The sequence below is a fragment of the Branchiostoma lanceolatum genome, chromosome 15 (assembly GCF_035083965.1).
Source record: "Branchiostoma lanceolatum isolate klBraLanc5 chromosome 15, klBraLanc5.hap2, whole genome shotgun sequence".
Lineage (NCBI taxonomy): Eukaryota > Metazoa > Chordata > Leptocardii > Amphioxiformes > Branchiostomatidae > Branchiostoma > Branchiostoma lanceolatum.
This window is the reverse complement of record NC_089736.1, coordinates 7899773-7914673: the sequence shown is the minus strand read 5'-3', so window position 1 is coordinate 7914673 and position 14901 is coordinate 7899773. Positions and strand designations below refer to the sequence as shown.

The 14901-nt window shown below is 41.0% G+C and overlaps 1 protein-coding gene across 6 annotated transcripts in view; it reads right to left on the bottom strand.

Annotated features, from left to right (window-relative positions):
* Positions 1-14901, bottom strand: part of LOC136420368 (epidermal growth factor receptor-like) — a 97556-nt gene that overhangs the window by 5963 nt on the left and 76692 nt on the right. For 4 of the 6 annotated variants that reach the window (XR_010753191.1, XM_066407234.1, XM_066407236.1 and 1 more), the window contains exons 11-30: positions 13932-14134; positions 13184-13380; positions 12724-12863; positions 12112-12208; positions 11608-11700; positions 10793-11053; positions 10209-10504; positions 9620-9773; positions 9093-9251; positions 8321-8422; positions 6716-6901; positions 6085-6148; positions 5472-5563; positions 4947-5022; positions 4483-4629; positions 4058-4155; positions 2453-2656; positions 1506-1556; positions 656-836; positions 195-275 (exon numbers count right to left, since the gene is read on the bottom strand). Coding sequence is in view for 5 of the 6 variants with exons in the window: in XM_066407234.1 (XP_066263331.1) it covers positions 195-275; positions 656-836; positions 1506-1556; positions 2453-2656; positions 4058-4155; positions 4483-4629; positions 4947-5022; positions 5472-5563; positions 6085-6148; positions 6716-6901; positions 8321-8422; positions 9093-9251; positions 9620-9773; positions 10209-10504; positions 10793-11053; positions 11608-11700; positions 12112-12208; positions 12724-12863; positions 13184-13380; positions 13932-14134 (2882 nt within the window). In the remaining variant the exon portion in view is untranslated. The remainder of the gene's footprint in view (positions 1-194; positions 276-655; positions 837-1505; positions 1557-2452; positions 2657-4057; positions 4156-4482; positions 4630-4946; positions 5023-5471; positions 5564-6084; positions 6149-6715; positions 6902-8320; positions 8423-9092; positions 9252-9619; positions 9774-10208; positions 10505-10792; positions 11054-11607; positions 11701-12111; positions 12209-12723; positions 12864-13183; positions 13381-13931; positions 14135-14901) is intronic. The other 2 variants (XM_066407238.1, XM_066407237.1) reach the window with 2 other exon arrangements.

Here is a 14901-nt window from a genome sequence, read left to right as displayed (position 1 = left end):
GAGACGGTAAACTTTAATGCAAACAACATCTATTGCAATATTGATTAAACCTTGGCTTATTTGGACCACTTTTCCAAGCATTATGCAACACTTTGAAAATAAAGTCCTTTAAGGTTCATTAAAACCTTGCTCCACCAAGCAGACCCTTTACCCTAGCAGATTCACAGAGGCAATGCAGAAACCTATGGACATACTGGTACTTTTCTTGGAACTTTTCCTCCGCTCTTTTTGTGGGAGTGCTGGCGGTGTCTCAAGGGGTTTGGGTTTTGTATCACCTAAATCATAGGACAAGTTAACTCATTCATATATTAAGTATTACAAAACAGACAAAAATATCCTGAAACATATTCCACAATTTTGCAAATGACATTAGCATTGTTTTCCCCAAGTGAATGCAGCCTATGATCATATCTTAGTGCTGAAAAGATCCTAGACATTTTCTAAGTTATAACAATACACGTTATGATAGAAATAATTCAAGCTACCTGGTAATATAATACAGATACTGTTCTTTTGAAATGATATGGAAAAGGACTTACTGAATTAAAGTGACCTGTGTTGTTTGTTTTGGCTTCATGGGGAAAATTATGCTGTTGTGGGACTAAGTTTCCTACTTGGAGTGATCTTCTTTTTCAACATAAAATAATGTCTCTACCTTTGGCGAAGAAAATGGTAGGATCGGCACTGTATCTAAGACTGGCATCTCTGGCTGGGGGGTTTCCGTTCATCTTGCCGCTCCCCTTGAGTGACTTCTTGGGTCCGTTGGGCGGCCCTGCTCCTCTCCTCATCTCTCTCTCGTTGTCGTACTCATGGTCATCTAAGCTTTGGTCTGAGTGCTGGAAAAGATTACAAAGAGATAGTATGAGAAAAGGTAAAGGTAGTCCATAGCCTTTTTCAGGCCGTAGGGACAGTTGGTTGTTATCCACTGTAGCCAGGGCATGGTATTGGACCGTAGAGCCCAACCCTCTCCTTCCAGTGCCTTTTATCTCCCCAACCAAAGTTAGGTACCCATTTTTACACCGGGATGGAGTGAGAAAAGTTGTGTAAAGCGCCTTTCCCAAGGGCACAACATCGGTGGCATGTCAGGGGATTTGAACCAAAGACCTATGGGCTATGGCCCAAACACCCTAACCGTCACGCCAACATGATGCCACAGGAATGGTACTCAAACTTAAACTTTACTTCTTTTGCACATCTGAAACCACCTAATGTTGCATGTGCAGACAAAAATAATTAGTGCAGCAACATTTTATGCAAAGCACAATGATAGGGAGAAGCATTTTCAGGTTAGTAGATCAGAATGTATACCTTAAATCCCGAGCAGAAATCATTGCATTTGTGGCTACTCTTACAAGTACATGTAGGAACCTTAAAACCTATACTACACCACAGCACCACCTATCACCTCCCAAGAGACCTGCACCACCTATAGCATAGGTAAATACTAACACCTGTAAGCAGTTAGTGGTTTGTCCCCCACCAAAAATCTTTTTCTTAAACCATACCTGGAAGAGAACCTGTTTGTCAAGTGATGGAGGAACATAGCGATCTTTGTCCTGTGGGAAAATTTTTGAAAGCCAGTTGTAATAATTGTTATCTTATCAGGTAACTGTTAGGTCACAACTTTTCACTTTTTCTCAGCAAAGTTGGTCTTTGTATGTCTATCACATATAATTTTTTTTTTCTTAACTTTGTTTTAAACCACTTTATGCAGTAGTTTCCATATTTCTTCGAAGTCTTTAAAATAGATTTGCCATATGGCATAGTATACTTTTATCTGACTTGTCAAGGCACAACCAGAGTAGCAAAAATGGTCAAAATCTACTTGTAGTTGTACTTTGTATGTTTCATCCACTTTTTCTCCACAATGATTCTTACTTTACCTTATTTGAAGCAAAAAGGATCAAATAGGTGTGGCCTAATTTAATGTACATTGTATCTAGATCTGTTACAAGTGCAAGCTATGATAGACAATGCACGATAACCATTAGTGATGAGACAGCTGACTCTTTACCTTGACATTGTTGACAGAGTGCATGGGAGAACATGATAGACAATGCATTATAATCATTAACCATTAGTGAGACATTGGCTCCTCACCTAGACGTTGTTGACAGAGTGCATGGGAGAATAGCCTGTTGGTTGGTTGGTGAGGGATTAACCCTTTGTAAGACAGCTAACTCCTTACCTTGACGTTGTTGACAGAGTGCATGGGAGAATAGCCTGTTGGTTGGTTGGTGAGGGATTAACCCTAAGTAAGACAGCTAACTCCTTACCTTGACGTTGTTGACAGAGTGCATGGGAGAATAGCCTGTTGGTTGGTTGGTGAGTAATTAACCACTAGTAAGACAGCTAACTCCTTACCTTGACATTGTTGACAGAGTGCATGGGAGAATAGCCTGTTGGTTGGTTGGTGAGGGATCAACCCTTAGTAAGACAGCTAACTCCTTACCTTGACGTTGTTGACGGAGTGCATGGGAGAATAGCCTGTTGGTTGGTTGTTGATGGAGCCCAGGCTGCCCTGGTGGCTCCGTGACATCTGTGACGGCAACAGGTAGTCCTCCGCATCCATCAGGCCCTCCAGATCCTCCTCGTCACTCAGCAGCTCGAAGATCTTGTTCTCCGTCGGGCTCGGAAGCTTCATACGATCGTCGCCCTGTTTGGGTGGAGATATACAACCTTTCAGACACAAGCCAGCTTTTTCATACCTTGTTTGTTATCTAAACCTAAGCCATTATTTCATTTAAAGTAAGGGCGGAGTCACATACATAGTATGATCATCATACAATCACAAACAGGGGAAGGAGACAGTCATGCATACATTCTTGTATGTCCTGCAAAATTTAGCTGTTTTGTGACGGAAAAGATTGTTTTAGATCCTTGTCGGTTATTGGCTCTGTCACAGCCTGATTGGAAATTCAGAATCTACCACATCTACATGTACCCTATTTGGGTGAAGAGAAACTACCTTCTTGGTGTTATTTTCCAAGAGATAATAATTTTGGGAATTAAAAAAATGCATAATACATGTACTTCACAATATAAGACAAAGCACCTACTAGTCCTGTGCCCATCAAAAAGCATTCAATATTCTACAAAACTCCCTATTTTCAACCTTTAAAATTGAATGCAATTCAGTGCCTCACTGCGATATTTCAATAAATGCATCTTGAGTCATGAAAATGACTTTAATCTTCACCCAAATTTCTTAGAATAGATTAAGTGATTTGAGATATCCCAGACAACAATAGAGTTTGTGGCCAACTCAGAGATAGGAACAAAGTATGCAAAGGTATAGTAAAGACAGGGCTGTCTCCAGGACCCGTCCCTCTCTCCGAGGACGTAAATTTGCTTGTTGGGAATAAATAAACTACTGGTGACCCCATCCATCCAAGATAACTGAACTTCATGACTTGAAATTGATGAAGATGTATTTTTGTCAGCTTAAAATGACAGATTTAACAACGAAAATTAACAGCATGGGCTCCCAAACAATGAGTGGGATGGAAACAAAGTTAAAGCTAGAGACAGCCCTGGGTAGACATAAAACAATATCTGATATACACAGCACAGCCACCACAAGAAGATGTAGGGACCAGTACCATGTCTACATGTAGCTTCCTGCGCTATAGGCCCAGGCATGTACAGCAGAGGAAGAGAGAGAAGACAGAATTTGTGAAAGATCTGCATCAGAAAAATATCAGCATGCATAAAACTACTCAAACAGAACAAACTATTATTTCAATAAATTTATCAACAGAAAAAAGAAAAGAGTAAAGTTGGTGACCTTAGAATTCTTATCATATTTCTATAAAAACCTCTAAGCAAGCTGCAAGCACGAAACAAGTAATAAGGCTAAATCTGTTTGACAAGAAAAATTCTAATCATGTTCCAGCAGTAAAAGAAATGTGAGAGTAAAAAGAAATACTTCAAGATTGCTCACATAAAAATAGACTTAGCATAGAGGTTAAAGCAAGGCCCTGTGTGATTTTGTGTGTTGACAGTAAGCATACTTTAATTAGCACAATAAAATGATTCTTGATAAACCTATACTGACCTGGATTACAATATATCTGGAGGGATCTCCTGCTAGTTTGTGGAAGGTGTCCACCAACTCTGAAAAGTTGGGCCTGGCATCAGCATCCAGCAACCAGCCTGGGGGTAACAAAATACAGTCAAACTTGGTCAACTAGATAAGGGATTTGATTTTGATGTCTACTGTTACAGTTATGCATTGTATATCCTGAGTTAAGACCAAATGGCAAGATGAAATGAATACAGTAAAACCAATCTGTACTGATTATGCAAGGGACTTGAAGGAAATGGCCACAGAAGATTGGTGACAACTTCAGACGTATTCTTAATTCTTGGGTCAACAGGAAGAATAAGACCAAAAAAATGTGGCAAGAATGCCCAGGTGGCCCCATAGAGGTGGTCACTAGTATAGGTTTGCCTGTAAACTTGGGTAATAATTCTACTTACACTTGACCATGACCATGTAGAGGTCCAGTGTGCAGATGGGAGGCTGGGAGAGTCTCTCTCCCCGCTCCAGCAGGTCTGGGACGTCTCTCGCTCGCACGCCGTCGTACGGCTTTCCTCCAAACGTCATCAACTCCCAAATTGTCACACCTAAAGAACAGGTAAGAAGCATAATGCATTAGACTCGGTTGAGGTCTGTGAAAGCTTGACGGCTGATCTGTCATCCATTTACATGGTCTGTATGGGTTATAAACATTTGCAAGCTGAAGATGAAAAGGTACTTCTTAGATGATGAAAACCTTACCAAGGTAGATATGTTTTCTCCATATGACTTATGTCCTTGTTTCTGCAGTTTTAAAAGAAGCTGCTAGGTGGCACAGTATCTTATCACTTTTAGTTTGTTTGATAAATTGTATGTTATACAACACAACAAAGAAACCAACCAAGAGATGGAACATTTTACTCACCAAAACTCCATACGTCACTCTGGTGGGTGAACTTTCTGTACTGGATACACTCCAGGGCCAACCATTTAATGGGCATCTGTTAGCATAAAAGAGAAAAGGTTAAGTCAAAAGTACTGGCCTCTAGCTACAAGATTCCACTCAGCCGAATTGGTACAGGCAATGTTTTATTCCTTGAACTCCCACAATCATGAACCAGTATTAGGTGCAACAGAATGCAATCCACTGTCGTGATTCTTACCTGTGCAGAGCATTTTAGATGCTCAATGTTTTTACATTGTGTATTCGATGATTATCGGCAGATTCTAGACTATAGTGTGTATAACCGAGTCATCTTCAATAGTCAAATTATGTGATGTGAAATTACCAATGGCTCTACATTTGTACTTGTGAATGCCAGCTCAATTGTTGCTATTGCTGTTGGTATTAGCCTGCAATGTGGTGTTTTTAAAAGTGTTAGAAGTCTGATCAACACAAGACGTCAGACTCAAGGCAACATTTATGGTAATGTGGAGATGTTAGACTAACCTTTCCACCCTCAGCATAGTATTCTTCCTCGTCAATATCCAGCAGCTTCGCCAGTCCAAAATCAGTGATCTTCACCTGGTTGGGGGTTTTCACTGCAAAGGGTAAAAAAACAAGATGAAATGTATCAAAAGAATGTACTATAAAGGTAGGAGCCAAGTGGCAATAAAACAAAGTGCAGGTTAATTGCTTTTGATAAACTAAGGCTCTTACACAGGTTGCAATGTTCCTTCCTTTGTTCAGACCCTTATATATAGTGCCTAGTGGCACATATTGCAGCAAGTTTCCTTGCTGTTTCAGTAACAGGGTATATTTCTACAGGGAGGGGTTGCTAGCCCTTTCCCTTAAACATGATCGAGGCACCTCCTCAAACATGGGACCCTCATTTTACGTCCCTTCCTTTTGGACGGTGCAGCCCCAACCAAGATGGCCTGATCCTGACTTGAACCGGGGTCTCCAAGTAATTGGAACCAGGAGAATCAACTGAGAGGCTGCTACCGATTGCACCAAAGGGATAAGTTGCAACACCATATTGTCACCTTTCTTGAATTGTGTTCCTGATATTGCCACCAATATTCTATAACTCCTCTATTGTGAAGAATGAAAATTCACTCACCAAGAACATTTCTTGCTGCCAGATCACGGTGAACAAGCCTTTTTTCTTCCAGGTACAACATTCCCTATACATTACAACAAAAACAGCTGTCTCATTACCCCATATCACATTACTACATATTAATTTGGCTACAAAAGACAAAGGGACACATTTTGGGTGTGCTTAAAAGACTATTTTCCTATATGTAAATCTTTGTGTAAACTGTAAACTCCATTGACAATTTTCTATCCTTCAAAGATAAAGTGACGTAAGCTTTGGGTGAAATCAACTTGAGAAAGTCTAGAGGACTTCAAAAGCTTCTTGGCACACGATTAACTATTAAGTATGGAAATAATGAGTAAATTTATCACTACAAACTGAAGATAAAGCTATGTATATTCCAATCGTGTCTTAACCACAAATGCCATAACCACTTATGTTGACCTCTGACTTCTCACTTTTTAAGTTTCACTATATTTGATTTTGTGTAATTTTCTGTTTACCGCTTGTATATGTTTTCGTTATATACATTTCAATCTATTTATTATGTACATTGTAAGTGGACTGCAGGTAGAATAGTGTCTCTTATGTGACACTAATGAAGATTTCAATAAAACAAACAAACCACTGGCTAGAAAAGGCAGCATCTCACCATGGCGATCTGTGTGCACCAGTTCAGCAGCACCTGTGACCCCACGTTGTCCTTGTTCTGCAGCACATACTTCAGCAGATCTCCCAGAGGCATGAACTGTGTGACCAGCATGGTCTGCTGGGCCAGACACACTCCCAACAGTCTCACCAGACAGGGGTGGTCCACTGTGGCCATCACATAGGCTTCCTGTGTTAGAGAGACAATAGACTTTAGAACTGTATGTGTGACCAGTCAGGGAGGCACATGTCTAACAGTTACACCAGGCAAGGGTGGTCTACTGTGGCCATCATGCAGGCTTCCTGTGTTAGAGAAACAATAGACTTTAGAACTGTATGTGTGACCAGTCAGGGAGGCACATGTCTAACAGTTACACCAGGCAGGGGTGGTCAACTGTGGCGATCACGTAGGCTTCCTGTGTTAAAGAGACAATAGACTTTAGAACTGTGTGCCCAACAATGGTCTTGTCTGCCAGGCACATGCCTAAAAGTTGCACCAGACAGGGGATGGTCCACTGTGGCCATCACGTAGGCTTCCTGTGTTAGAGAAGTGGAGAAAAACATGAAAGTGTCTGAATCTAACTTTTGGTTTCTATAATCAGTGATATATTGTTCTTTCTTCGAAAGCTGAAGTCAGTCGGTATGACTGCAGAAGATCTGTTAACAATCTATACATGTTACGTTCGACCTGTGTGTGAATACGCCGCGCCAGTATGGCACCCAGGACTCACGCAAGCGCAGCGCAAACAACTGGAGAAAGTCCAACGCCGAGCCGTCAGAACCATCCTTGGCCACAAATACACCAACTATATTGACTCTTGCCTCCTTCTCGGCCTCGACACCCTAGAGACACGGCGAGACCACCTGTGTCTGGCATTCGCCAAGAAGCTCATGCAGTCTGCAGACTTCCGCCAGTGGTTCCCACAGCGCCGGGGTGATATCAGCGGGCGCTCAACGCGGTCGAGCAGCCATCTTGACAATGTTAGAACAAGAACTGACCGCTTTGCAAAAAGTGCAATCCCCTACATGACTAGACAGTTGAACAGTTCCGAAGCTGCAACCTGATCCTCACAGACAGTGACTCTTGCGTACCAGTAGACGTGCAGTAATTGCAATATTGTTTTTTTTTTACTCTAATCGGTGTACGTGCAATGTGTTAAGTGCAATATAACTTATGTAAATATATGTGTAAATGAAAGCGAAAATGTACAGAAACCACAATTCAGTGCTCAGCTGAGTGCTGCGAAGGCTTTCTTTTTATTGAATAAAACATTGAATTATTATATAACATTAACAGTCATTGACATTCTTTGCCATGTATTTTCTTTAAATTTTGATATCTTATCAGAGAACACCAAACTAAACATTTCTAAATGTAAAGTAAGTTGCAACAGAAAAATAAATCTGAACTGGGTTTTATCAATCTTTTCCATTACAGTGGAAGGTGTGGTGAAACAAGTGTTCCTTGTTTCCAGGGCTTTGATCAAGTCCTACTTTACGTTCTCCAAATCCAATATCATGCCTTAACTTTACTTGTTGACAAGAACTGAGTTCTGTTGTCAACAACAACATAGTGAGAAGGAAGAAGAAGACACAATATCCCACACACCTCCAGTAGCTCCTTGCTGGCTTCAGGAGTTGTCCCTTCTCGCAGCACCTTCACTGCAACCGGGATCTTCACATTCCCTCCTGACTCTGGGAACCACAGACTCTGTACAGGACAAAAACATGGGGAAAAGGTATTAGATAATTTAGAACCTACGCAGAAAAGCCAAAAGTTTCCTTATTTTCAACTGCATTTTTGTGTCATCATTTGAATGTTAACTTTCAATTTGGAAGGAGACTATGGAGTTAGAATATCTAAGCCTTGTGTTATAAATTGTAGATGAATATAAAGCTTTGAATGTCCAATGAAAGACCGAAATTCTTTTATGTTGTGGTAAAATTATGATATTTTCTTTTATGTAATGATAAATGATATCATCTTTCTGTAAAGTAAGGATATTTGGCTTAAAATCTAAACTTGTCAGCTCAGTAACATAAATATCACTTGTCACACATTATCAGTCCATTACAACTCATACGAGGCAAGTACAACACTACAACAACAACAACAACCACTTCTTCATGTGTTTGACCTGTGGCCTACTTCTACATACTACAGTAACTGTAAATGCAGAAATGTTCACGGGATTTAATTTCGCGGAAGGGGTTTTGAGTTTGCGTTTGAAACAATAGTATCACTACAGACGCACAATGGAACCGCTTTTTGCGTCGGTTTTAAGCTCGCGGTACAGAGGTCACATACAGCAAAAAACGCAAACATAAAACCATCACGAACATTTCTGTATTTACAGTAACACTATCAATGCAGTACTGACCTTGTACACAGTTCCGAAGGCACCTGACCCCAGCACCATGCCCCTTTTCAGCTCCGTCTCCTTGATAATCCGCAGGTAAGCCTGGTTAGGAACCGCTCCAGTGGGGGTCAAAGGTTGAAGTTCATGTCCATATGGGTTGTTCTCAAGGTCACTGACAGGCTGAAGGACAAAGAACAACAAATTGAAAACATGTACATCGATGAAATGAAATACAACGGGTAATTATGAGTGGCTATTTACAAAAATGTAGAACAACTTCTAACTCTCTTCCAATGAGAGATTTTCAGGGACAAATGAGTGAGTAAATTACAGGATCTATCTCGTTTGATACAAATTTCTCCTCCTCTTTAGTCACTCCCCGATGAACAATACAAAATGATATCGAGAAACTTGGATTTGGAGGAAATGCAGTAGCCGCACATAACAGCAACCTCTGGAGAAAACCAGTTCACTAAGTCGACCTATATAACTAAGTTGCGGAAGGATCTAAGGTCTAAGGTGAGGTTTCTTTCTATAAATCTTCTCACCACTTCGATGCCCAGTTCCTTGACTTTCCTCCATGTTTGTCGGCGGCGGTTGCGCTGGCGGCGCTGGTACACGGTGTACACGAGAATGATCACCAGCAGCAGAATCACCACGGCAAAGATAATACCCGCCAGGAGGCCTTTACTCGCAGGGGCACTGAAAAACAGTGAGCAGAACAACATCATTACAGCTACCCTTACAGATTGTGTATACCAGTATACCATGTCTACTACTGGTCTTCTAAACCTTAGAAACAAAAACTGAAAACTTTGAAATTCTAGTCAACTCAAGCCTTTAACTACACGTACGTTGTTGGTCAATGTGCATAAAAGTGTCATGTTCATTGAATAAGCATCCTTCCCTCAACACCCTAGCACATGTACAAGTACTGTACTCCAATTTATGTGACTTGGGATTTTTGTAATACACATAATTATACACACACAAAAAAACACACACGTAATATACATTATAGAGAGAGAGCTTTTGTTTTCATGCATCATTCAGAAAATCAAGAAAAAGAAAGCATTCAAAAAACACTCACAAGGTCGTTGTAGGATTAGCTATATCAGTAAAAGTAGAAATAATTACGAGAGGCTTCCGATGAAGAAGTCGTTGATGGGTTCACAGATGCCGTCCTTTTCCTCGGTCCTCTGCGGACATTCCTCTAGACACTCATCTCCGTACTTGACACGCCTGCAGCTGTAACAGCCACTCCTGGTGTCGTCCACACACCCGTCCACGCACTCGCTGTGGCAGTCCTTGCACTGGTTTGCCGAGGTCACGTCAGGGAAGGTGTTATCCGTGCAATTCTTCACGCAAACCTTGTCCTCGCCCTCCGACACGTGGTATGGCTTCTCCCGCGGGCATTCACGGGTGCATTCATACTGTACAAGCATGGGGAAATCAACCATTACTAACCTTCAATGGCACACTGTAGATTCATCAATTTCCGTGGGGACTTAACCTAACAGTAGAAAGGAAGGTTTTTGCAGTTGAAACATTTCTGTAGTACAGTTACTGAAGCAATACAATACTGTAACAATATATCATACAACTAAAAGAAAATGAGCTAACGGACACAAACCATATAAAACTAATAGAATAATGATTCTTCTTTTTTCATAATCATTACATACTAATCATATCATTGTAAGAATAAGAAAGACACATACGTCATCGGCCAACTTGTTGATGTAGACCTTGTAGTGGACACAGTGGGTGCAGTAGGCCTTGCTGTTCCTGTAGGAGCATCCTTCTCTGCAGCCTTCAGGGCACGGGTAGCAGATGTTGGAGATGTTGTAATCCGTCTGATAGCAGCTTGGTATGCATCTAAAGTAGTTCTCGATGTTCTTTTGGAAGTGTCTGCAGCGTTTGCACGCGCTGGGGCTGGCCTCTGTGCAGCCGTCACACTGCTCATGACACGGGTAACACACCTGCAAAAAAAAGAGTTTCTTATCATCAAGTAACCTCCATCAACATTAATCCGCCAGGTTACATAAATCCGCCACTTTGAAAAACAGCGGGTTCGAGAGATCTCTAGTGACTTTCTTATCAAGTAACCTCCATTAACATTAATCCGCCAAGTTACATAAATCCGCCACTTTGAAAAACAGCGGGTTCGAGAGATCTCTAGTGACTTTCTTATCAAGTAACCCCCATTAACATTAAACTGCCAGGTTACATAAATCCGCCTCTTTGAGAGATCTCTAGTGCAGCACCTCCCAGGTATGCACAGTTTAGACATACAGGAGTGCATTATATGGGGGACGTTGGGTTGGGGATCTGTTTGGGCATATCTTTTTAGGGTCGCGGAATTATGTACCTTAGTGGAATTAGGCTGCCCAAAAGTTTAAAACTTTCACCAAAGACTCAGTTTTCCTGCTTTCCAAACATTTTATCCTTTGCTTAAAATTGTACCTTTCCTTAGGAATAAAGACATACATGTAGTACATGTATACACTGTACAATGAAGTTAAAGGAGCTTTACCTGTTCAATATTCTCTATGCTGAATCTGCTTTGTTTTCCTGAGGTCTCAAACTCATCAGGTAAGCACTGTTGGTCCTCGGGGAGACATTCAAGCTTGGGAGACAAAAACAAAACACATCTTGTAATGTAGTTACGAAAATCCTATTAATTATGGTGAAAAATCTCTTAAACATCCTGTCAACAGCCTTGTACATGTGACGCAATGGTTAGAGCGTTGGACTCAGAACCAATAGGTCCCGGGTTCGATGCTTACCATGCCCCGATGTTGTGCCCTTGGGAAAGGCACCTTCCTTGGCGGTGGAGTGACGCCCACCGAGCCTCTTCGGCTGATCTGTCTAAAACAGTGCCAAAAAACACACTACGGATTCGGTGCACCGATGTGCCACTACATTGTGTATCTAGCACATTTTCTACCAAGAACCATTCAAAAAATAATCTAAAACTTGGTCTTGTACTAGATTTGACTTAAACAGAGAAAGGAGGTTGGAAAGATATTGTTCTCACCACTTCGTAGCTCTTGGCGAGTCTGGCCTTCTTGCAAGCGTTACAGCCGTCCTTACTGACAATGTTCTTTGGGCCGGCACATCTCGGGCTGTCTGGGCTGCAAAACAAACAATAGCATGCATCCTTTATTAGAAGAAATCCGGTAGCAAATGTTGACACTTCTTTGGCACCTCACGTTTGATGAAAACATTTTCCAAAGGAGTTCTTTGGGGCATTTTCTATCCTATACTTGCATCCTTAAGTGTACAGATTTAAAAGCTCTTGAAATCACAAAACAGTCACCATACTATCAACATGTATATACAATGTACAGGACATATTGATAGTCGAAAAAAGATATCTGTTTCAACTTGAGTAATAAGAAGCATAACTCCAATTTATGGCATATCAAGCTGATATGCTATGCTGAAGGACAGTTATATATACTGGGTAACTATACAGAGTTGTAATTTCCTTTGCATACAAATGTAGCTTTCCTTAGAAATACATACATGTACATAGACATACATGAATACACTGTATACAGATACAGTACAATAAAACCCTCTAATACTGGTCACAAATTGGACTCAAATATTTGAAATGTTGAGACTATCCATGCATCGGTCTTACCTGCTGTCATCAGGGGCTACACAGTTCTCGTGACACGGCTGGCACTTGTTGTCTATGTCCGGGTACTTCATGGGCGGGCACATTTCCTTGCAGAAGGGACCATCCTTTACATTCAGACACTGGGTACAATTGTCAGAACCCTGTGTGGAAAATGCACACAAGAGTTTCACACAAAATGCAAATGACAAGAAAGTTATCATCAATAAAGATGTATGAAAAAAAAAGTCAGAGACAAGACATTCCGGCCTAAATGGGGTAGGGAATTTCCCGAGCAGCCTTCGTAACCCCTGCTTCTCCTAATGGGTCAGTGAAGTCAATACTTGTCTCGAGCATTGATATTTCTGACCTAGGGTGAAGAGATGCTGCTAAAGTAAGAATTAGTTCAGTGCTTAGATGAGTGGCCCCCTATGGCCTTGCACTGAGCGAGTTCGTTAAAAAGAAAAAGAAAAAAAAGGCATACCGGGCCATTGCACATGCCGTCACACTGCGGGTCGCAGGGGCGACACTGCTTGTTGTCGGAGTAATGCGTGGTTGCCTCACAGCTTTCCACACATGTTCCGTCCAGCTCAAAGTTGGCACACTTGATGCACTGACTGGCTTCGAACCCCCAACAGCCGTCAGAGTTGCACTGGGCGGAGCAGGTCCTCCCTTCAGCAACTGAAAAGGAAATAAACAAAAATGTGTGAATGTTACTCTACATAAAACGACATTGGCTCAAATTAAGTTCTAAATGGGATCTATGCGGCTACAGCGTCTTTTCTGAGATGTGGCGTGATTGTGTACAGTTGGCTTGAGGTTGTCCACCACTATTTGTCTACATAAAACTACATGTTATAAAGAATTATGTCAAGATATCACCAGAGTATGCCCAGACCAATAGGCCCATTCCAGCTGTCAATCAAAATCATTGTTAACCAATAAGAGATGAAGTGGGGGTAATTGCAATACATACATGTACAAACAAGACATATACGCAAGGTTCCATTTACTCAAGTAACTGGATAGATTTAGGAAACAGACGTTTCAGGTAGCATAGACTTCCTTTTGTCTGTGACTGGCGAAAGGCAGTCAATGCTACCTGAGACGTCTGACCAATTCATAAATCAATTCAGTTGCTTGAGTAATAAACTCTTACCTTGCGTATCTTATTACCTGGATGTCTAACCTTCATCAGCGTACTAAACATATACATGTAGTCTGTGACTTACCACACTGGGTTTTGTTTTTGTTCTCGTTGATCTGCCTCTGCTGTGTTGCAGGGTTTTTTAGGATGCGGCTCCAGACAGCATCATCCACGTTGTAGCACAACTTCTTGTTCTTCCGGATGTTGATCTTCCCGTTGTTCACTTGCTGCAGCGACGTCAGGCCCAGGCTTTCCAGCGACGTTTGGTAGATGACCAGAGAGTATTGACTGTCAAAAATAATTCAAATTAGATAAGCGTTCCTCTTACAGGGTTCAAGACATGTTTCGTTTCATCCAAAGGACGTCTTTTTTTTCAAACGACAAAATGGAAATGTCGTCATTATTGCACAGAAGTCCCTTTTTCATAACATAGTTATCCTTGAAATCTTATAGAAAAAATGTCCAATTGATGTTGTTGATTCTTCAAAGAGGTAAATTTTAAAGTAACCTGTCCAGCACAACTTGAGTTAAACGATGAGTTTGAATTCATTAAAAATGCTTCACATTTTAAATTTCCTGGTACTGTCATTCCTTTAGTGACAGCAATAATCTGGCTATCTTTCTACTGAGTAACTACTGTTATAGTTTTACATGGACACAAGGGCGGTAGTTTTAGCTTGTTCCAATATGGACTAGATATGTGTGATCATTTGGGTGCTTTTACTTTTTTCCTGTACATTGGTGAGTTTCTACAAAGCAAAAAGGTGCAAATGAGAAAAATGAAAGTAAATCATAAAAATGGTGCTGGAAGTATGTGCAAAAAAGCACATGCAACAACCGAGGCATCCATGTGTAAACTTTTCTTTAACAACAACAGTCTAGCAAGGAAAAACACCAAGCTATATGTTGCTACATTATAAACTGCTATATACTCTTTTATCTTGTGCGAAGCTGGACTACACCTTTGAAATTATATTATATGACAATGACCACATCAAGGCTATGAAGTCAAAACAAAAATGAAACAATCACTATCACGACACGTCACGAGCACA